The following is a 21,929-nucleotide window of genomic DNA, read 5'->3' as shown; positions in this document are numbered from 1 at the left end:
GTTTTGTTTGGGTTTTTGGCCGTGTCTGGTTTTTTTTTGTTGTTGCATTTGCGGTTTTATTTGTGGTGGGTTTTTTTGTTGTTTGTTTTTTTAAGGGAAAGCATTTGACAAACAGAAGCCTTGAACTATTCACAGCTCACTGAAGGCAGGGGGGTTGAAATGTTTTCCCATCTTACTCCATAAAAGCTACTCAGCTGTGACAAAGCAGAGATTCAAGACTTCCACAAAGACATCTGTGTATAATGAAAGGGATTTGAGCCAGTTTTTTTCAAGTATTTTTTCAAGATGATACAACTTTCTCAGAGATATTTTCCAGTTTTTAGCAGACTTATACTGAATTGTGTGAAAAGGATCTCCAGAAGCCTCATCTCTTTGCACAGGGAAACCCAAAATGAGACAGTAACTCACATACAAACTTCCACTTGCTTGCTTTACAATAACATGTTGAAGAAGAGCCCAGAGGTTTTGCAGTTTCTCACACAGCTTCCTAAACTTTTCCAGGCTCCAAAATGAGCCAAATCCCTTGACAACTAACCCACTCCCCCCACCCCAAACACACCCAGGGCTTTCCAGTGTCTGGGCCTGTGTGTGACAGGGATTGTTGCTGCTCCCTCCTGATCTCTCATGTGGAGCAGTCCAGCTGTGGGAAGGCCAGAGAGCTCCATGCTCCAAGGGAGGGTCCTGACAAAGAGCTCCAGTGTCTGCCCTTGGGTGACAAGGGTGAAAATCCCGTAAAATAGGGAGGTTTTGTAGTGAGCCATTTCCCAGGATCTCTGCGTGAGGAAAGGAGAGAAAATAATAGAGCAGAGAGGGATGGATATCAGTGAAAAGCACAGTGTTTTTTGCAACTTTAAGGTGCAAACTGTGTGCCTGTCTGGGGCACAGTCCACTGCACTGACCCTTTTGTAAACTTCCTAATACTCCCTGTGTTTACTACAAATCAGTGCTCAGAGGTTACTGAGCATTGGTATTGGTATTTACCAAGCAAACACAAAGAACCCTAAGACATTTTCAAACTGCATCTATTCAAGTTTGTAACTACCTAAGCAAAATGATCTGATACCTTATTTATTTATTTAATTAACTTTTAATCCATTTTCTTCAGCAAATGATGCATTAATGAAATGAGTGGAATGGGGGAATCTGTTCAGCAGGCAGTTCTGCTTCAGCTGTGGTGCTTCCCTGAACACACTTTAGGGAGGGCAGCCTTGTGCTCAGAGAGGTGAAGGGGGATAGACTGGAAAGCAAGAGTGGATCCCTGCCATCTTCACCTTGGTAATGGGGCTGGCAATATAGGACAAGTCCTGGGCTACAAGGACACAGTTTTTCTTGAGGAATTGATAACGTGACTAGTGATTTCTCTCCCAAATAACTGAGTTGGGTGTAATGAGCTGCCAGCTTCTAAGGGTGAGCTGTTTCCTCATGGAGGGCAGGGTAAGAAAGTCTGAGCTGGCTAAGAGAGCTGCAAGTAAAACAGCTTCAACCAACACCACAATCACAAAGAGTTTGAAGGACAAAAAAAATCAATAAGAGAGGATGAACTACTGCAGGCAATTACACAGAGAAAGCAGTCGCTGAAGTGGAAGTGAGGATCATGTACCTTTAGATTTCTTCATGCTCCCAGTTTCTGAAACACTTAATGAACTCCCAGATATTTCTTCAGAGGTCTGGTCTAAGAGTGTGCTGGTGTCCCACTGCTGGCTGCCATTCTCCAAACCCCAGGTCTTGTGGGTGCTTTGCTGTGGGTCACTGCCAGGGACTCTTTCTGAAGCATCCAGTGACTGCTTTTTGTCAGAGGTGATTTTTGCAACAGCTTCCTCCACAGAGGGTGGATCTGCTTCCCTGCAGGAGCTGTCCATGGCTGCAGCATAGTCCATCATCAGTGCAGCTTCACTGTCCTGAGATAAAGAGGTCTGCCCAGTGGAAAGAAGAGACAACACTGACACGAGTCATCCTGCTGGGGAAGAACAAACCTCCCTGCAAGAGTTATTTTAACTCTTCACACTTGTACTTGTATTGCTCAGGACCATCAGCAAGCCACCTGAAGCTTCCTCAGCTCTACTAAAGGAGAGGAGCACTTAGCTAAGTTTTAATCATGCTACAAAGGCCAAATGAGTGAAAAAGTCAATTAAGGAAATGCCTTTCACCTAATCCCTGGGCCCACTACAAATAACAGGACTCGCCCATATGTGCTGCTGTAATGAAGTGTCAGCATACACAGAGAATACTTGGTCCTTCTAAGAAAATTAACATCACAGCATTTCATCTTGTCTCATTATTTGCCCTCCCTCTGGAACAGAGACTAGAGAACAAGAGATTTTTTTCAGAGGGTTTTAACAACTTTGAAAACAAGTATAAAAATCTTCCATACTTTCTCAGTGCATCTTCTCTACAGGACTGAAACACAGAATCGAAAAAAAAAAAACAAAACTTGAGGCTGAGTATCTAAATTACTGTACTTTAAAAAAAAGCCCAAAACTATGCAGCTTAAATATAACATGTGGCTCCATATTGGCATTGGATTGTTGAAAATCTCTGTGGTATAGTATTAATGTTTCAAAATCAAAAGTGTTATTTCCTATATATATATACACACACATGTATTTCCTTACATTCACGGGCTAGACTTGGCATTTAGAGTGAAAACATCCCTGGTTCCCTGTGTGTCTGTTTCAGCTCTCACCTTTAATATGAAATTAGCTTTGTCTTCTTACAATACAAAGCTAATTTCATATTAAAGGTAAGAGCTGAAAGATAAGAGCTTGTTTTACATACATATTTTGTATGTATCCTCTCTTCTCACCCAAACTGATTTTCCCAAATCCCTAAAACCAGTCCTATCCAAGGACACAGTGCATTTTAGTCAGGCTGTCCAATCTAACAACCAGAACCCAACACCCTGATTCGGCTGAACCTGAAACAGCCCCAGAAATCACCTGGCACACAAAACTGGACTCTGCAGGGACACAGAAGCCCCGTTAAGGCTACAATCAGTGCAGAAAAGGCTTTCCAGAGCTAAGCACGAACTCTAAGTGCTGTTTTCTGCTCTACCTTGGACACCCCTGATATGATAATGGTGCTTTTCTTCCGAGGGGACTTCAGCTTCTGCCTCGCAGACTGGCTCAGCTGTCGAATGGCTGCTTCTGCCACGGGGTCTGTGCCGTTCAGTACCAGCAGCTCTGCAAAGAAAGGAGCATTTCAGAGGGGAAGGGAACAGGAAAAAGCAGAGCACACACAGGCAGAGCTCGTCCTGGATTTAAAATTCACACAAATGGCATAAACGCCATAAACTTGTGGATTCACCATCCAGCTGTCTTTCCCTCCTGTCACCCATTTTTGGAGAAAAGGTACCAAAATGGCACTTATAAACCTTTTCCATGAGAATAAAGGAGGTTCTGGAAGCCTGGACAAAGCACCCCATTATTTCAATGCACCTCCTCTGTGCTGACAGTGGGGACATCATGAATTATCCCAGTCATGAAGAACCATCATTCTAACATGGTACAAGGCTGGCACATAATGCTACTTCCTCAGGAAGTTTTTTTGTTATTTTGCCCCTTTTCCAGACCTCCCTGATCAGCATTTCCAGTTTTGCTATGGCCCTGTGACAGGGTGAGGAAGGTAAAGCCTCCAAATCCTGTAAAGTGCACTGCCTTTTCCCCTCCAACCACTGCACAGGAATATAAAACTTCTGTATAAAATGCTCTTTACTGACAAACACAAGTTTATTTTTAAGCATGGCCCTTTCTGGCATCTAGGACACGAACAAACATTAATCAAATTCATCAAGCTCAGGAACAAACAAAGCTAAGGAAGTCAACAAGACAAAAATCCCCATGTTTAATTGCCTGAGGTGGACTTTTCCGGCAAGAGTTTTAACAACAACAAAAAGAATAGAGGCAGGAATAGCAAGAGTGTTAACTAAATTGAGCAGTGCCTTTTGTTACTGTGACAGTAATGTAAGAAAAGATGAGGCCTAGGATTATAAATGTGTGCATGTCTGCACACTCATCTCAAACCTTGACTTTTTCCATCTCCCCAGCCCCTGCATTAATTCTTATTATTGCCATCACTCAGAACTATGGCACACACAGAGCATCTTTTCCAGAGTTTTTCCAGTCATTTTGCCATGATGTTTGTAATAACTTTTACCTAAGTTACTGCCATACCCAAAAGCTCCTTTGTATTTCTTTCATTTGGCTTCAGTTTGAATGAGTAATTCTTCCTGCAATACTGTATAAACACTTCACAGAAATCCCCTCAATAAAAACACTGTCCATAACAATATGGAATAAGCTGTCTCCAGGTGAATTTTCCAGTAAGTGTTTTCTGTTTTTAATATCATAAACACTTTAGAGAGTCAACTCAGAAATCTTGCACTATCTTAGCATTTCCCAAATTGATGTAGTAATATCACACTGCTTCATGGTGTCAGAGCATTTCTTACCCTAGAGATAGGAAAAGATCCAAGGGCTGTTACAGCTGTTCATGCTTACTCCTTCTTGCCCTTCCTCACATTTGTTGGCCAACACATTTCTGTCTCTCAGAAAGCTCTTGACTGTGCCAGGAGCAGCCCAGATCATCTCCAGGTTGTTCATTCTGCACTCAGACCTGTACAAAGCCAACTGAACTCCACAGCAGGTGCCACTGGCAGCCACACTGGGTCACATCTGTCACTACTCTTGCCCACAGAGCCACTGAACCACTGAAAGGTTCACACAGGACTGAAAAATGTGCTCAAGATTTAGAGCTGCAACTTGAAAAGGTAAATTCCCCAGAGACAAAATCAGGGTGATATACAATTTATATATAATTTATATACAATTCAAAGTGAATGTATAATTATTATCAATGTCACCTGACACTCTGAAGGAATTTCAGCTGTATCCAGGTGACTTAGGAAGGTGGACAAATGGGCACAGCAAGGCCAAAAAAGCCCAGTGGCAGGGCTAGGAAGAGAACTGAGTCTTCAATCTGGCCTCTGCCTTCTCTTCAGACACGGGGGGCTTAGAGGTGCATGTCACAGGGTTTTAATTGAGTGCAGCATCCTCCATGCCTTTATAAAAGGAGACATCTTTCATCCAAAAGTAAGACAACAGACTTACTTTTGGCTTTTCTGCAGCCTCCTCCCCTCTGCAAACCACAGCTCATTGTTATTTATTCAAAACCAGTAATTTAAATTGCCAATTAAAACCAGACTTTTGCAAGGCTGCCATACCCCAAACCACAGTGCTTTGTAACAAAAACACCCCAGTGCTGCTGACAGGCAGCAGCCATATGGGCTGGCTGTCATTTTAACAGGATCACATTAATCCCACATGCAGAGCAGAGAAATGTTCTCCTTAGCAGCCCCAAACATTTTTATTACCTGTATCTGAAGATGACAAAGTTTTGCTGACTGGAGCACCATGAGAATGGAGGGCTTCAACAATGAAATCCTTTTCAGTCACCTTTACTTTAACTGGAGTTTTCACAGGAGAATCTGAGGACCAAGTGTTTTGGTTATTTGAACTGGTCAAGACATTTTTTATCGTGTTAATAAGAATTTATTATGACCTGAACAGTTATGCCTGTTCAAACTGTGCTTGAGAAAATTGTTTGCCAGAAATTCTCAACATATGTTCTCTGGTAAACCTGACCCTAAGAGGCCAGTGAAGTGTGAGAATTTTTTAAAACATTTTTAGATGTTTAAAACATTGAAGAGTGTTTTTAAACATTGTACTGTAGCACGTTAGACAACACCCACTTCAATAAAAGATTTGCTTTAACAACTTGAGAGAACGCAGATCTTTGTGATGCTTCACACCAAGACTGTTCACTGGTTGTACTTTTATAATTTTCCCAAGAGAAATTGGAAAATCTGCTCCTGGAGGACATTCTGAAAAGTATTTTGTCACCAATACAAAATACTTTTGTAAGTAAGGTAACACCAAGCTTCACCAGAGGTGACAATGCAGATCAGGGTTAGAAGGCACAGGATGGTTTGTTATCTGCAAACCTCTGATATATTTGTCATGTGAAAAACCATCCACCAAAATCCAGCCCTTCTCCATTATCACACCATGGTGAAGATTTACAGAATGAAAAGAAATATTAACTCTTGTAAGAAATAAGTTTTGGTGAAAATTAAAATTCTGATTCTGGAGAATACAAACAACAATCCCACTCCAACACATCAGAGAACTCCGGAATTGGTGCTTCCCTGACATCCCAGTCCCCAGCGCTTCTCCTGGTGCCCATGGAGGAGCACAGGGAGGTGTGGACAAGCTGACCTGTGCCCAGGGGGGAGGATCTCCCTTCCAGACGAGGTTTGGTCCTCACAGCAGTGACAGTGGTGACCACAGTCCCACAGGGCATCACAGTGCGGTCCTTCTCGATCTTGGTGGCCAGCACTGGAGAGGAGACCTGCCTTGCCTTCAGTTCACTGGGCTCTATAAAAGAGAACTAAGGAGACAAAAAAACACCACCTCAGCAGCACAGTCAGGCAACAAGGACTCTGCTTCCAGCTGGTACTCCTTTTAGGTTTGCTGAGCCAAATTCAAGAGTTAATTCTTTCAATAAGACACTGTTGGGATCTGAAATGCAGGGAACTCTCAGAACTTTGGGCCTGGAAGCCAAAGCTTAGAATTAAACACAGGATTTGCTCTGAGACCTTGGAAAAGGCTCCCAAACTGAGGTGCTAGAAGGGAGAATGTGGATTTATAGTTTAAAGTAAGTTAAGAATAGGAAAGTTTAGAGTTTTAGAGTTTTTAAGATATAGAAAAAATAAAAGTAGTTACAAAGGTAAATAAGAAGTTTAGAATACAGCACTGTAGGTTTGTGTCTCATAACATGATTGGCTAAGAAAGCTCACACTGTAGCATGAGTCCATAAGATAAAATATTTAAGGGTTGGGTCAAAAACATAAATACTCTTGTTGGCAGTGTTTTATAGGTCAACAAATCCTTAAAAGGTCTTGTAATTAAAAATCTTGTGACCTTCTGAACCATGCAGAGAAGATGAGAGCCAAACTCACCCTTCCTGTCTATGCAGAAGATAAGAAAAATAAACCCCATTATCTAAAACAACTGAGATTAATCCAAAATTCCTTCCAGAATCCCCTAAGACACAAACACCCTGCAATCAGAACAGGCTGCTCTGACTCAGCCAGGATCCCAAGCAGCTCCTGAAGGAGCAGATGCCCCCCAAAGCCCCAGGGCCAGCAGTACCTCTGCAGTGATGGAGCCCAGCCCGGGCCCTGGCTCCGAGCTGCTCAGTGCAAAGCTGTGCTGGCCACAGGGCTGCTTCCTGAACAGGTCCAGAGGGACAGTCACCTGCCCGGATAAAGGACCTGCAGGGACAAAAGCAGCAAGGTCAGCCCAGATCTAAGCTGCCAGGATGTGTAAGGGAGAGAATACGGGAAGGGAGGAGAAAAATTCAGGCAAAAAATCGCAGTAACTGGTTCTACACCACAGGGCAGAGAAGTGGCATTTTACAGCTTTTCTGCCATTTTATGACTATTCCTCAGCCTGGGCTAATACTGTGAAAGAGGAAAGAATGGAACCATGAAATATTACTTATTTACTGTTGTTTCTGGCCATTATTTTCCCCTTTATATGCAGAATGTCTAGGGAAAAAAGGAAACAACAGTTAGGTCCTTAGACAATCTCCATAACCAGTTTCTGCATCTTTCATTTCAGAGGGCAGTCTGGAGTCCTGGTTAACTGATACATCAAAAAATAGTGTTTAATTTGAACTTTAGTAAAACTTCAGCAATTCTCTTGCTCCTCCCCTGACTTTATCAGCTCCACTAGACCACAACAAATTATTAGCCAAGGTACAGCATGACTTCAGAGGTGAAATCCTATTTTTCTGTACAAAGCAGAATGTTTTAAAACAATAAATTCCTACATTTCACTGGTCTTTTAGAGTCAGGTTACCACAGAACATGTGCTGAGAATTTGTATTATACAATTTTCTCAAACACAATTAGAACAGGTGTAATAAACTCTTGCTATACCTGTATTATACAAGTAGGGATCTACACTATATTCACATAACTCAGCACTCTGCTCATTAATATGGTTCTACTTTGAGTCTTCTATTTGAATTTTTTGGAGAAGAACAGCTCAGCAGGTATGGAGGGGAAGAGGGGGAGGAAGAGAATTGTCAGTGCAATCCACTGGGATCTTTTTCTTCAGGAAACCAGGCTGAAAGTTAGGATGCAGAATATTCCTGGTGTTGTCTGAAAGACTAAAGATGCTTAGGTACAGTTAAGACTACATTTTGTCCAAGAAAAACATTTGCTGACTCCATATACATATTCTTTTAAAAATAAGAAAAAGCATCCATATCAGAATTGTTTAAAAGCTTTTGACTTTTCAATCCCTCAAATAATTGTGTATCATAAGTAAGGTATTGCACAACTTTGTATATATAGATTATTAAAAATAATTCTGAAACAACAGAATTGAGTTGTAAAAATGTTTGAGCCCCTCTGTTTTATATTCAATCCAACATAATCAGACTAGGAGTGTTTTACACCTGATTGTGATTTTCATACCTGAATTGTTAGGCACTCTCTGGGACTTGAAAAGGAAGGATTTACAATTAACCCCCATGATTCCCCTTCAGCCACAGAAAAAACTCAAAAGCTTAACCTGAAACCAAAAAGGTTCACAGTGGATCCGTTAGGTGTTCAAAAGATGGAAAAATACAGGAAAAATATCAGCACCTGGAAGAGTCAGTATGTTGACAATCTAGAAAGAAACTCAAAGATTCTCTGTTAACCTTAACCCAGGCACCTGGTCAGTGTATTTTCCTTCCACCCATGATTTCTGACAGATCTCACAGTTTCTGTGGCCCCCCAGAAATCAAAGGGGACTTCTGTCAACACTCAGCAAAGCTCACACGCTGATCATGCAAAATAGCTCAGTCTTTAAATACTTACTATCCAACTTTCCATCTTCTACTATTTGCAGTTGCAATGCTTTTGATTTGGCACTTAGTTCACTGTGAAGGAAACAAAACCACGTTAGGTCTTTGCAGCCCAAGCAGATTTTCCTTCCCATGTAGGTTTTCCCCTTTCCCCAGCTTTTCTCAGCCCCTTCCAAGCCAAACACTGCACCTTGCAGGTGGGTAAGAGTGACTAAAGGGATCACAGCAAAAAAACATGGCCTGGGTACCTCCCCTCCTTTTGCACAGGTTCAGTTTGTTGAATTTCAGAGGATTTTCTGAAATTTTCTGATTCCCCAGGAGCTGACAAACACTGCCCTCCAAGCTGAGGATGGTTCCTAGTCTGACTGCTACACCACAACACCAAAAAGCTTTGTTTCTCCTGGCAGGATCAAATTTGTAAGTCAGGACACTGGAACAGGCTCAAGCAACATCCCTGTCTAAAACAGGATACATGCAAGAAAACAAAGCAGTTACAGCTGTAAATGAGAAGAGTCAGTATCACTTTTCCAAAACAAGACTCAAGGATGCTGCAAGCCAACAAGAGGAGTTTCTGTGTGACAAAACCCAGGTGAACTATTCTCAGAATTACACATGTGGTACTTCTTAAGATGGACTAGACAACAGATACAAAACCTTTCCTCTGACTGGAGCAAACTGGGTGTCTGCTGAGGAACCCTCCAGTAAAATTTCATTTTGCACCCTTCTTAGCAGGCACATTCTGCCAAAAACCCTCAGGGCACACAAACATGTATTTCATTTTGCCATGTCCCTGTTTCAGGATGGTTTCATCCTGGCTGCAGACACCCCACCTCCATGAGATGCTGTGGCACATCATCTATGCTGCAGATTTTACGTTTTTCCCTGCCACTCCCACCCTTCCTGCACCCCAAAACTTGGAAAGCAGCACCTTGGTGGCACTACTGCTGCTCTGCCATGAAGCTAAAGCAGAGTCTGCGTGGTGGTCAGTACAGTGGTGTTCAGAGTGGAGGATATTTCTGGCTCTAAAGAAAGAAAAGGGCAGAGGTTTGTGTGTGGGAACTTGAAAGAAGTTTAAAAACCCCTGCCAAAATCCTAATCATTTATCTGTAAAAGCCCCCAGGCCTACCTCATGCACTTCTGAAAAGCAGTGTGGAAACCCCAGCATTATTTCTAGTGTCAAGGCCAAATTCCAGTCAAGTTAATCACATCCTGCCTGCCCTCTCTCAGCTATTTCAGTTGGAAAAGGGTATTATTCTTACAAACTTCCTGTCCCAAACTGCTGGGAACTTGTCTGCTCTGCAGCCCTGAGCAGGGGTGCTGTTCCACCAACAGATGGCTGAAGTGAATCACAGACCCACTGGCTGAAGCACTTTGTGATACTTCAGAAAACAAAGTTCATCACTGAGTCCCTCCTTTCCTAAACTCATGCACCTCAGAAGCCATTCTTGCTCTGCTGTTAGAAAGTGAAAATAAAAATAGTTTTAGAACTGCTCACTTCTGACCTTACTTATTACAGCTGTGTGAATCACAGAATATGTGTAGGCTGCCTGAAAGTCCCTTTTTTTTTTTGTTCTACAGGAGAAAGAAAATCTAGTTAAGAAAATCTCCCTTTTTAATCATGGCCACCATTCTTTTAGATGCTCAACTGTTTGTGCACATTTGCTTTTTCCACTCAGGGGAGAGAATGGAGAGACATTAGATTCCATAAAATGCAGTTCTTACAGTAAAGTAACTTCAAAACCTTGCTAACAAAACCTAGTAAAACCCTGCTAGCCTTCAGGCAGCTAAACCTTTGCTACCTAAAAGAAGTGCTAACCCTTCTTTTCTGGCACTGTAGGAAAGCATGAGGTGATTTATTATGCCTGTGACTGCTGTCATCCACTAGAATCATGTCTCTACCATGGACACCTAGAGACCTGTATCTCATATCCATGCAGAGGGTAATTAGATCTCCTGAAGTCCCCACCAGCTCCAGATTTCTCTGAGGCCACACAGAGAAAGTCCAAGATGGATCTGTTTCAAAATACCACTCGTCTCTCACACAGTTCAAGGAAAAAAAAAGTGCTTTAGTGTAAAAGCATTCTCAGTAGGTAAGTTACTTACAAGATAAACTCTTCCTTCCAAAAGGGATGTGCAGCATTTTTGGCTACAGAGCTGGAAAACTTCTGCATAGGGTCATTCAACTGAACTATACACACAAGGTCTGTGCTGCCTGCAAGGACAAGAAAAATCAGCAGCCAGTTATTAATGCTCTGTCACCAAGAGGCCACTTAATTAAAAAAAACCCCTTTCCTTGCACACTGCACTCTTGAACAGACTTTTGCAGACACTTTCTCACCCTCCCACAGAATAAATGCCTTCCCTCGGTTTGTACACCGAGGACATTCATGGCAAAGGTCACTATTGCATCACTGCTGTCTTATGAACTACCCCACACACTGTGAAACGTGACAGCCCGATTTAAATCCTGCCATGAAGCAACAAAATGCAGGCAAAAAACGATCCAGAAAGGTGGGGAGACAAAGAGTGAGCAGGTGATGTTGTGGGTGAGAGGCGGGGAGGGAGTAAAGTTGTTCACAAGCTGCTTAAAAAAACCCTGAAGTTTTCCAAGTTCCTCCTGGCCACAGTCACAGTGGTTTATCTGGACGTGAAAATAAGCTTTTTCTGCTGGCAAGTGACTGATGACAGCAGTGCTAATTCACAGCGGTTTGTGCACTGTGGTTTTTAACAAGTTTTAAAGCACTGCTGCAGACTTATCTCTGCCTTGATCTCGGAATTTGATAGTGTTGCAAATTGCCATATTAAGAGTAGTTCCACTGCTGCTCCGAGGGGAAATAGTTTGCCTGATGTTTTCCTCTTAAAACAGTTTCTTTAATACGGCTTTCACAGCATCAGAAATAATTTAAGCCCAGACTTCCAACACATCAAGGAAAGCAACAAAAAGCTCAGTACTGACTGTGTGCAAAGCAAAGAAAAGATGCTGCCCCCAGTTCCCCAGAAGAATCCGGGTTTGTATTTGCTGTGAGCAGCTCTCAGTTGTTCTCCGGGGATGCTCTGGGGCCGTGGATCAGCCCTACCTCAGGCACAGAGGCAGCCTGGGCTTGGCAAGGTGATTAGAGGAGACAAAGCACCGTGTACACACAGCTTATTTGGGATCCAAGCTGACCCCGGAGGAAGCAGCCGAGCTGCTTTCTCAGGGGCTGAGCCTTCTCATGGAGCTGGGCTGGCTTCTGCTCCCCCAGAAAGTGTCTCTGAGCCTGGTCCTGCTGCCACATCCCCAGCCAGGGCAGGGACCCTGCACAGCCCTGCCTGGAACCACGCCTGAGCCACAAACCCTGTACCCAACAGGGTATTGCAGCTTTTCTGCCCCGCTGTGAACAATTAACTGCTTTTTCCTCACCAGCAGAAATCACTTTTGCCCCAAGTGATTCCCTGTAGGGCACGTAGCACAAAATCCAGGGTGACCTTTGTTTACATACACAAACTAAGGAGATAAAAACAGGGACCAGAGTTCTGCTACTGGGTACTCACCAGCTGAACGAAGGTATCTACAGGAGAGCCAGAGCTCCTGTGAACCCTGTCAGCATCCATCAGTCCTACCTGGTTTCATCAGCATGGACAAGCTGCCCCTCCCCAGCCCCCTGTGCCTGAAATACTGCACAGTCCCATGGAGCCTGGGTTCCCACAGGATAATTAATCATTACTAGGGAAGGAAATATTAATTAAAAGGCAGCAAGATATGTCCAGAAGCCAGCACCTTTCCAGCTGTGCAGGATTCTCACTAGATTTCAAGTGCACCAGTTAAAGGCCATTATGAAGCTTTATTTCTCATCCTCAGCTCCAAATATTTACATTCCAGGAGCTGCTGGGGAACCAGCAAAATTCCCTCCATCTCCTGTTAGAATGGCAAATGGGGATTTTGCCTCTCAGCAGCTGTGTTCCCAGAGCAGAGCACATGAATTGTCTCTTTTTCCTCTTATTTTTTGGGAAGGTGCAGTGATTTTCATGAGGTGAATCTTCTGTTCTATGCACTGTATGCACACAAAGATATCTCATCTCATCTCATGAAGCAGATAAATTGTCTCTTTTTCTTTTTGTTTTTTTGGGAAGGTGCAGTGATTTTAATAAGGTGAATCTTCTGTTCTATGCACTGTATGCACACAAAGATATCTCATCTCATCTCATGACTTTTAAAGCGAGGCAAAATGACCCAATCTTTTGGAAAGTTTAGTCTGCACCACAAAATTGTAGAGTAATAATAAATCATAGAATGGTTTGGGTTGGAAGGGATCTTAAAGATCATTTCATTCCAAACACCCTGCTGTGGGCTGGGACACTTTCCACTCTACTGGGTTGCAGTTGCCAGCATATTTTATTGATAAAGGACATTTCACAGCCAAGAGTTCCAGAATTGCTTTAACAATAATTTTTTTTTTTTTAAAGAAAAAAAAAGCTCTGCAGAGATTTTTAGAGAGATCACTTCCAACCAGGATGAGTGAAGCAGCATTACACAAGACTCTAGGGTAGAAACCTATTACCTCTAACTGAAAAAAAGGAGAAGAGCAAGCAGGATATATTTATCTAAAACTACTGCCTTGCCTTATTTAGCAGCCACAAGCTTCCATTAAAAATCCTGTTATGGAATTGTTTAGTGGCTACAAACAACAGAGCCTCCAATCTGTATTTCTGCTGAGAGAATCTGAGCTGTGCCTCAATCTGCACTTGGAGAAGTCTGAGCCTTGCAGGACAGGCCTGGTGCTGCTTTCCCAAGCCAACACTAACTCCACTAGGCAGTGACCTCTTTCTTGGCTTCATTCTCCACTTGCAAGAGGCACCTTCTTTCTTTACCTGCAGAGGTACTTCATCAGGGGAAAATGTCCCTGATAACAAAATAAAATACCTTTCAGGAGTTTCTAATAGAGGAGGAGAGTTTGAGATACATCTGCAAATCACTCTGAAGTAAAGAAAAATAAGGTAACATTGAATCCAGCCAATGTCACTGCCAGCAGCTAATGGAGAGCTGGATTTGAGCCCCTCATCTTGGGTACAGCCAAAGTGAGAACTTTTAGAAATTAAAACTAAAAGCCAGAAAATAATCAGCCAGCTTTATACATGTGGTCATTTCAATCTGTTTTCAGCAATGATGGATTTCTGTACAAGAAGAACAAGATGTTTAAATACTCAAATAAACCAAAACACACATTAAGTCAGCACTGGCACAGGTTGTCCAGAGAAGCTGTGGCTGCCCCATCCCTGGGAATGCCCAAGGCCAGGCTGGATTGGGCTTGGAGCAAGCTGGGATAGTGGAAGGTGTCCCTGCCCATGGCAGGGGGTGAAATGAAATGAGCTTTAAGGTCCCTTCCAACCCAAACCATTCTGTGATTCTATGAAGTCTTTTTCAGAATACAGCAATTTCTTTTGAGAGCAGGCTGTAACCCACAACTTCCACATTACCTCAGCTGAAAGGGAAGCAAGAAAAGCCAGGGCAGGGCTGCCTGAAGTGCAGCAGCAGCCCTGGGGTGTGGTACCTGCAGCACGGAGATCGCTCGGCTCCACCGCGATGTTCCTCACCAGCAGCTTCAGGTCGTGAGCCCTCGGAGGCTTGGGAGGACTCGAGCCCTGAGGGAGAAGGCTCGTGTTCTGTACATTCTGCAAAAGGCAACCAGGACAAGGGGCACTGTGCAGATGCCAGCACCAAAGCCTGGTGCCATGCTGGCACAGGGAAGCACAGGTGAGCGGGGATGGAACAGCAACAAAGCCTCCACTGCCACGGGCTGTGCTGTTCTAAACACGTGTCCCAGCTCTTGTCACTGAACACTGTGAAATTTACTCAGTTGTCAGTCATAAATATGTAATAAAAGCATGAATGACACTTCTCAAAAGATTTTGGAAGGAATGAGCCTTACCTGAACCTCCTTTGTATCTGCAGGCCTCACACTCAGCTCCACAGATGGAGAAGCTGAGCTGAAGAGGTTCTTCAAGACATCTGTGAGTGTTTCAGATATTGCACATGTCCCTGCTGTCTCTCCCTATGAGGAGACAAACAACCAGGCTTCTCAAAACTCAGAAGAAGTTGAGGTGAAAATTAATTTGGTATATAGCTAAACCACCAAAGCCATCTAACATCAGCTCTGTCAGAGACACAAGTTCTGTTGCCAACAACAGATCATGCAAAGAATTACTTAAATTTCTCCATAATGCATTAAAGGAAAGCCAGAATTAAACACTGAAAAACTCATGCTGTTCTGAGAGTTGGGAAGACACAGCTGTTAGCCACAAAACCAGAAATTTCTTTAACAGTTTTTATCTTATGATGGTGTTTTAAAGATTCTGCACTGCTCTGCACTCCCCTGAGAGAGCAGATCAGGTCATCAGATAAGCAGATCTGCAGCGTTCCACTGATTTAATGGGAGTTATGCCAGCTTGCAGCAGCTGAGAAGAAACTAATCCTGTGCTGCACTGAAAAAAATATTATAACATCTCCTGGAGGTCTTCAACCTTGCTGAAAAGTTCAGTATATGGACAGAGCCGTGTTGCTCTGGGGCACTGAGTTGTTGTTTGCCCAGAAAAAATCTCCTGGTCATCTGTGCTCAGCACCACAACCTCTGAGGGGTCAGAACACAGGCTAAAAGTTTTTATCTTATGATGGTGTTTTAAAGATTCTGCACTGCTCTGCACTCCCCTGAGAGAGCAGATCAGGTCATCAGATAAGCAGATCTGCAGCGTTCCACTGATTTAATGGGAGTTATGCCAGCTTGCAGCAGCTGAGAAGAAACTAATCCTGTGCTGCACTGAAAAAAATATTATAACATCTCCTGGAGGTCTTCAACCTTGCTGAAAAGTTCAGTATATGGACAGAGCCGTGTTGCTCTGGGGCACTGAGTTGTTGTTTGCCCAGAAAAAATCTCCTGGTCATCTGTGCTCAGCACCACAACCTCTGAGGGGTCAGAACACAGCACAGATTTTGTGCACTTACATGGAGCTTCACATGATTAATTCTAAGGTGTATGAAGGGACTGAACTGCCCCTGTCCCCCCTGTGCTCCTGGAGAATGCCTGCTTTTCACAGCAGGCTCCTCAGGAATTTCTGTCTGCTCAGGTACCTACAGGGTACCTACAGATTTTAAAATCCAGCTGTCCCAGAAAGGACAGTCTGAAACCCAACAGCTCTGAAATCTCACTGAGGTTTCTTTTCTAAAGGAAAGACTGAAGTAGGAGACAAAGATCTGACCTAAAAACAGAGGACCCATCCATCTTTTTTTTATCTGATACCACACTGAGAGACCTCACTGATGTGCAGTTTGCATGACATGTCCTAGAGACTGGCAGGAACAGCCTTTCCCAGCTACCCAGGTGCTACAGAAACATTCAGGGTGTTTCACAAAAAATCCCAGGAATGCTGTGAACAGAAATCCTCCTGTACTGCCTTCTCACCTAACTGGCCTTTGATGACATGTTCTAAACATACAACAGCATTGGCCAGTCCCACAAAAATCTGCTGCATTTACACCCTGTGCCCTCAAATAACCACCAAGGAAACAGGTAATACTCATTCACTTTAATAAAGATCATCATAAATTAGGCTTTTTAAAGCCTCAGTAACAGCAATTTCATTACTTAAGTCACTTAAATAAGCAGATAAATTATGATTAGTCTTCATTGTTTTGGAGGTAATTTCCCTCCCCTGCTCTTACCTAAATTGTAAAATCCCAGTTGCCTGCGTGCTTTGCCATCAGCCTGATGTGACATCTGTTATTTAGCAGTAACAACAGCAACCTCAGCCACTGGACTCCTGTTCATAGGTATTTGCTTTGTTTCCATAGTTATTTAGAAAGGAGATTGATTTAAGAGCCTCCTGTCAGCTCTGGCTCATTCTTAGCCATCCTTTTTTTGGAAAGTAACTCTCCACACAACTCTCTCAACAAGACAAGCCATAATGGCTTAACTGCCACCCCAAAATTATAAAGACAACAGGTTTCACTTTGGGTTTGACTTGGGCTAGGGGTGTACACCACAGCCAGCCTGGGGCACACCAGCACATGATGTCAATTGTGTAAATCCAAACCCTACCAGTCAGCCAGGTTGCCCAACACAACTCAGGTTTACCCAGCCATTACCAAGAGAAAATGGGTTATTACACCCAGCTTGTGTGATGTCAAAACCACTGTGCAGATAATCACAAGTAATTAGAGGTATTTATTTGTACACACAGTATGGCTTCTGAAAGAGGAAGAAAACAAGACACAAAAGCTGACACTGAAGTTTAGGAGCTGGAGCAATTTCTCAGGTGTAGCTTGCTCACAGGTTTTAGCCCTTTGTTTATTGCCTCTCCTCTCCCACAAGTGCTAATACAAACTTCAAAAGTGAAAATAAAGCCCTCCAATGAATAAAAACTTAACAGGCTCATTCTAAACATGCAGGCAAAGCAGAACAGGTGCAACTCTGCAAAGCTGGACTTGGGCACCCAGCAAAAAGCTGATTGTGAAGTCCAGTGACTGCACCAGAGTCATCTGTGTTTGTCAGGAAGCATTTAATAGTTAATGACTGCCCAAATGGGCCACCCCAGCATATGAAGGTCATTTACATGCTACGTGTGCATGGTAAAACCCACATTAAAACACACTTCAAAAGGCTTGTCTGTCTTTAGTTATGAGTTTCACATTTTTATAGACAAAAGCTGTGGTAATAATTATTATGATTGTAGCTCTCTCAGTACAGGTCTTTAGAAGCAGATCTACAATAAAATCATTTTTTAACAAGGCCTTCAGTCAAAAAACCAACTTTACAAAACACAAACAAGTCTTCCCCCACAGCTGTAGGAAACAGTTAAATCACCACATTTGTGCCAAAAATAAAAAACTGTGAAGGGTCACAGGCAGAAGAGAATCCAAGTCAAAATAATACTCTTGCAGGGGATGGCCCAATGAATCAGTGCTCATACACAAAGATCAGGTGCAACTCCAAAAGCATCAAAATATTTTTAGATCATCCATCATTTCCTTAAATAACTGTATTTTTCACAGCTGCTTCTGATGCATTATTGCCAGACTTCAAAACTGATTTAAATTAGGGAAGGAGGAACGTTTTAATTGCTTTGATGGAAATACCACTACAACTGGGGATTTTTTATTATTTTAGAAGTGTTCTGGGAGAAGATATTTAGGAACAGACATTTTTCACACCTTGAAATTGGATGAAAGATGTTTGCAAAGTCATTTGTCTGTCAAATACAGACTTGTTTCAGTGATCTTGAGAGGTGTTGCTGGATTTCAGAGGTGCAGGAATTTGACAGATGATCCATGGGAAATGCTTTACACCACATTTTGGACCAAGGGGATGGAGACTCATCCATTACTCTACCATTACAACAAATAAAACTGACTGACCTCCTGCACTGCTGGCTGGATTTCAAAGTTGATTTCATCGGTGTTAATGAGGAACCACTCAACTTTGACATCTTCTCCTTTGTCTTTCACATAGAGCTGAAGCTGTGGACAGGAAAAGAGTTATTGTAGAGTTGTTGTGGTGTGCTGTAAAGAAATTGTAGGTCAATCTCCACGCTAAGGCTCAGCACAGGAAGAATGACACCAGTTTCTGAGTAGGTAACTTTAAAGTGACACTCTGAGGAGGCAGAAGTTGTTTGAGCTTTGAGAGTTCATGCCAGTCAAAAAAGGGAATTGTTCTAGATATCCAAGTAGTCCACCCAACATGTTATTTAATGCCAGTCTCCTGAAGAGGCAGCTTAATTTCTGTTTACCACTTGCCCCAGAGGGGAAACAAAAGGAAGGGAAGAGAGAACAACACTTAAGGCTTTACCTGCAGGTGGACTGGGGACAGCTTCACAAAATACGACTGAGCTTCGGCAGCCGCGGGAGGAGGGGATGAAACAGCAACGAGGAATTTCACAGAATCCCCCACAACATTGCAAGAAACCACCTGCAGAAAGGGAAAGGATGAGAGGAAATGAAGGGAAAAACAACTCAGTCTTCAGAAGGTCTGGTGAAGGCAAGAAAGAAAAGAAAGGATTTTAAGCTAGCAGAATTATGCTAAGTTGTACAAGTGGGAAATTTCTAAACAATTCCATTCATGTTCCCACCTCCTTCTGCAAATTCTTCTAAAAGCACATAGTTCAAGTGTTCAAATCTGCACATGAAATCTAATACCTGCAAATTATGGCATTTCCCAAAATTTCTTTTGTATTGTTACCTAATTCAGAAGTAACTCCTTGCCTGACAAGGACTCCTTTCCATTTCACAGATATAACATTAAAAGCTCCAAGAGGGCAAAGATGTTTGTTCTTCTCCTCTTCTGCTCTGAGCAGCAGCTGTTTTACCACACAATCTTTCGTTTGGTGAAACTAAAGAAAATGTAAAATTTGGAATAAACCTGCTGCTACAGCAGATGATCTTTCTGAGTAATTCCAGCTCTCAGTGGGCAAGGAGCAGGAGCCTATAGGAACTTATTCAAACCTTTGACCAAAATAAGAAAGCCTGAAACGTGGTGACAAAGCTAAATGTCTGGGAAAAGTCTGAGTGCCACTTGACTGCAGTACACTTTAGGAGCAGTAATTTAACTTGTTATCACACTGAGTTTGTAAACAGTGGACAGCTTTCGCTCCCTCCCCTCTGCAAAATGAGCTGCTGGAGCTGCCATGCAAAATTCCTGGAGTGTGCAGAAATTCCTGGCAGCACGGGAAAGCCCATGGGGTGGAAGTCAGAAATTATTCATCACACCACAGAGGCATGTTTGTTTTGCAAACAGATGTGCTGGTGGAGGAGAGCTGCTTGTCACTGTCCCCACTGACTCAGGCAGAGGGAACCAGGTCAATGCAATGCACAGACAAATAATTCCCTGCAAGGTTTGTCTGACAAAAACTCTGCACGCTGCTATTAAATTGTGTTTGTGCACTTACTGCTCCACTTATGGGCACTGGAATTGAAGCTGAAAGCTTTGAGAGGAATCATGTAACTCCTGGAAGATCCTTATCAGTCTCTCCTTAAATACATTTCATCTCCCTGGGCTCTCTGGGGTACATTTTAAGGATGGCCAGGGCTTTATCAAGGGCCTGAGTACATCCATTAAGGTAGAGACTTAATTACAAAGGAGCAGGGGGTGGGGAGGTGGATATGACAAATAAAAATCCCAACCACACCCACAAGCAGTAAGATTTGCCATTTCAGGTTCTATCTTTGCAAATTATAGTTTAGAAGTGGACAAATGAGTCTTCCTCACCTCTCCCCTTTCCCAAAGTGCAGATTCCTTCAGAAGTGACTTGTGACCTTAATCCCACACAAACAACACCAACACCCAGTATTATGGTAAAATAGAAAGGATTTTTAATAGCTAACAAGAACAAAGAGCCCAGCTGCTTGTTTTACTTGTAGCTGAGATGAAACACAGAATCTCTCCTTTCATCAGATTGACACAGTGACTCTTTAAAGACTTTGAAAAGGAAAAGGTTCTTCCCTCTTTTTGAGGAAAGAGGAGGAAAAAGGACAGGTCTGATGCAAAAACTGCTGCCACTTCCATATCCTAAATGCAGTGTTTTATCATCCATACATGTTTTTTCCACACACATCCATAAGAAGTTCAATGCATTCAGAACAAGTTGGACTTGCTGTACATGCAATGCAGAGCCATTCATCTGGAATTTCTGGATGTCCAAGAGCCACGGTTGCCAGGTACATGGTTGATTAATGTTTTGAAAAGAAACAGAAGTGTGGCCAGAGAGTTGGCAACTGAGTGTGCCACTTATTTCTTAATCATGTTTAATTCCAAGTAAAGGATGGAAACACACACTGCAGGCTGCAGAACTTTCATTTTTCTTTCTGCATTTTGTCAAGAGATGCTAAATCAGTTTTTTATGTGTATTTTTACCATTCATTTCAAAGCCAGACCAGTGAAGTTTGGACTTTTAGTCCAAACTTGATTAATTTATTTTCTGCCAATGACATCTACTAAGCCCTACTCCCCTTCTGCCCTCACTTTTACTAAAAAAATTGTGGTACTCACATACAGCCACCTGCCAATTTTTAATCCAATCATCAAAAAGAGTGGTTCCATGTTTATAAATGGAAAATAATATGTATTTAAGTCAGGTGAACCCCTTTGTTCTGGGAGTAGGATGGATGATGCAGTCAGAATACTGAAAGAAGCAGAATTCTGGGCTAGAATTTGAAGAGAAAGCAGCTTTGTTTTCATCTCCGATGCTGCCACAAGTGGTGAAAAGGTGATTAAAGAGACTGCAACTGCTGCTTCCCTTGCTGAGTGACATTCCTTTAGAAGTGTAGCAGGTGATTTTGATAGACCCAAGCAGCAATATGTAGGCCACTTCCCCCATGGCAGGCACACAAAGAAAAACACTGAAGCTTCCCGTGCTCCGCTCCTTTTCCCCCGCCTTGTTCCAACCTGCTTCTTCAAATTCATTTTCTCTGCACAGACGAAGGGAGGACCAGGCAAAGCAGCCCTTTCTGGTTAGCAGGGGGAGAAAGAGGAAGGATAGGTGTGCACAAGAAAACAGAGGAACCTGGACTGATAAGAAAAGAGTTCTCCCTCAATTTCATTTATATTCCTCGTTCTCTCTCCCACCCCCCTTACCAGAGACATCCCCAGTTATCAACCCTTTGTGTTTTAGAGTCCAGAAAACCTGTCACTTTTATAACAAACTGTTCTTTAAAAATCAAGCCCTGCACAGCAGCTGGGACCAGCTGATTCTGAGCTCCCAGAGGGGTCACCCCCAGCTCCTCTTGTGATCCTACTTCTGGGCAAGACACATCTCCTAAATCAGCAGAAATAGGGTGAGGTGAAATAGCAGCACAAAGAAACCAACATCAAGGTATTTTCTGCCTCCAGCACCTCCCTTGGCACAAACACCCTTCTCTCCAAGTGCTTTGGGGATCTCCCATGGAAGGAGTTCCCAGCCCTTCCTCAGGTACCTTTGTGTCCCTGCTCCTCCTCAGTCCTCTGCCATCCCTCCCCACACACAGCTGGTATTTAATCACCCACTGCCAGGGT

General features: G+C 42.9%; 1 protein-coding gene across 3 annotated transcripts in view; it reads right to left on the bottom strand.

The window, feature by feature from the left end:
• The window catches only part of C2CD2 (C2 calcium dependent domain containing 2), a 32,710-nt gene that overhangs the window by 3,237 nt on the left and 7,544 nt on the right, over nucleotides 1-21,929 (bottom strand). For 2 of the 3 annotated variants that reach the window (XM_039729455.1, XM_039729457.1), the window contains exons 3-13: nucleotides 18,732-18,851; nucleotides 18,302-18,403; nucleotides 14,823-14,945; nucleotides 14,445-14,565; nucleotides 11,020-11,128; nucleotides 8,930-8,991; nucleotides 7,209-7,330; nucleotides 6,273-6,444; nucleotides 5,369-5,482; nucleotides 3,052-3,179; nucleotides 1,601-1,913 (exon numbers count right to left, since the gene is read on the bottom strand). In XM_039729455.1, coding sequence (XP_039585389.1) covers nucleotides 1,601-1,913; nucleotides 3,052-3,179; nucleotides 5,369-5,482; nucleotides 6,273-6,444; nucleotides 7,209-7,330; nucleotides 8,930-8,991; nucleotides 11,020-11,128; nucleotides 14,445-14,565; nucleotides 14,823-14,945; nucleotides 18,302-18,403; nucleotides 18,732-18,851 — 1,486 coding nt within the window. The remainder of the gene's footprint in view (nucleotides 1-1,600; nucleotides 1,914-3,051; nucleotides 3,180-5,368; nucleotides 5,483-6,272; nucleotides 6,445-7,208; nucleotides 7,331-8,929; nucleotides 8,992-11,019; nucleotides 11,129-14,444; nucleotides 14,566-14,822; nucleotides 14,946-18,301; nucleotides 18,404-18,731; nucleotides 18,852-21,929) is intronic. The other variant, XM_039729456.1, reaches the window with a different exon arrangement.

This window comes from Passer montanus, unplaced genomic scaffold, assembly GCF_014805655.1.
Source record: "Passer montanus isolate IOZ18808 unplaced genomic scaffold, ASM1480565v1 scaffold69, whole genome shotgun sequence".
Taxonomy (NCBI): domain Eukaryota; kingdom Metazoa; phylum Chordata; class Aves; order Passeriformes; family Passeridae; genus Passer; species Passer montanus.
Note: the sequence above shows the minus strand (reverse complement) of the source record. Positions and strands in the feature narration are given on the sequence as shown.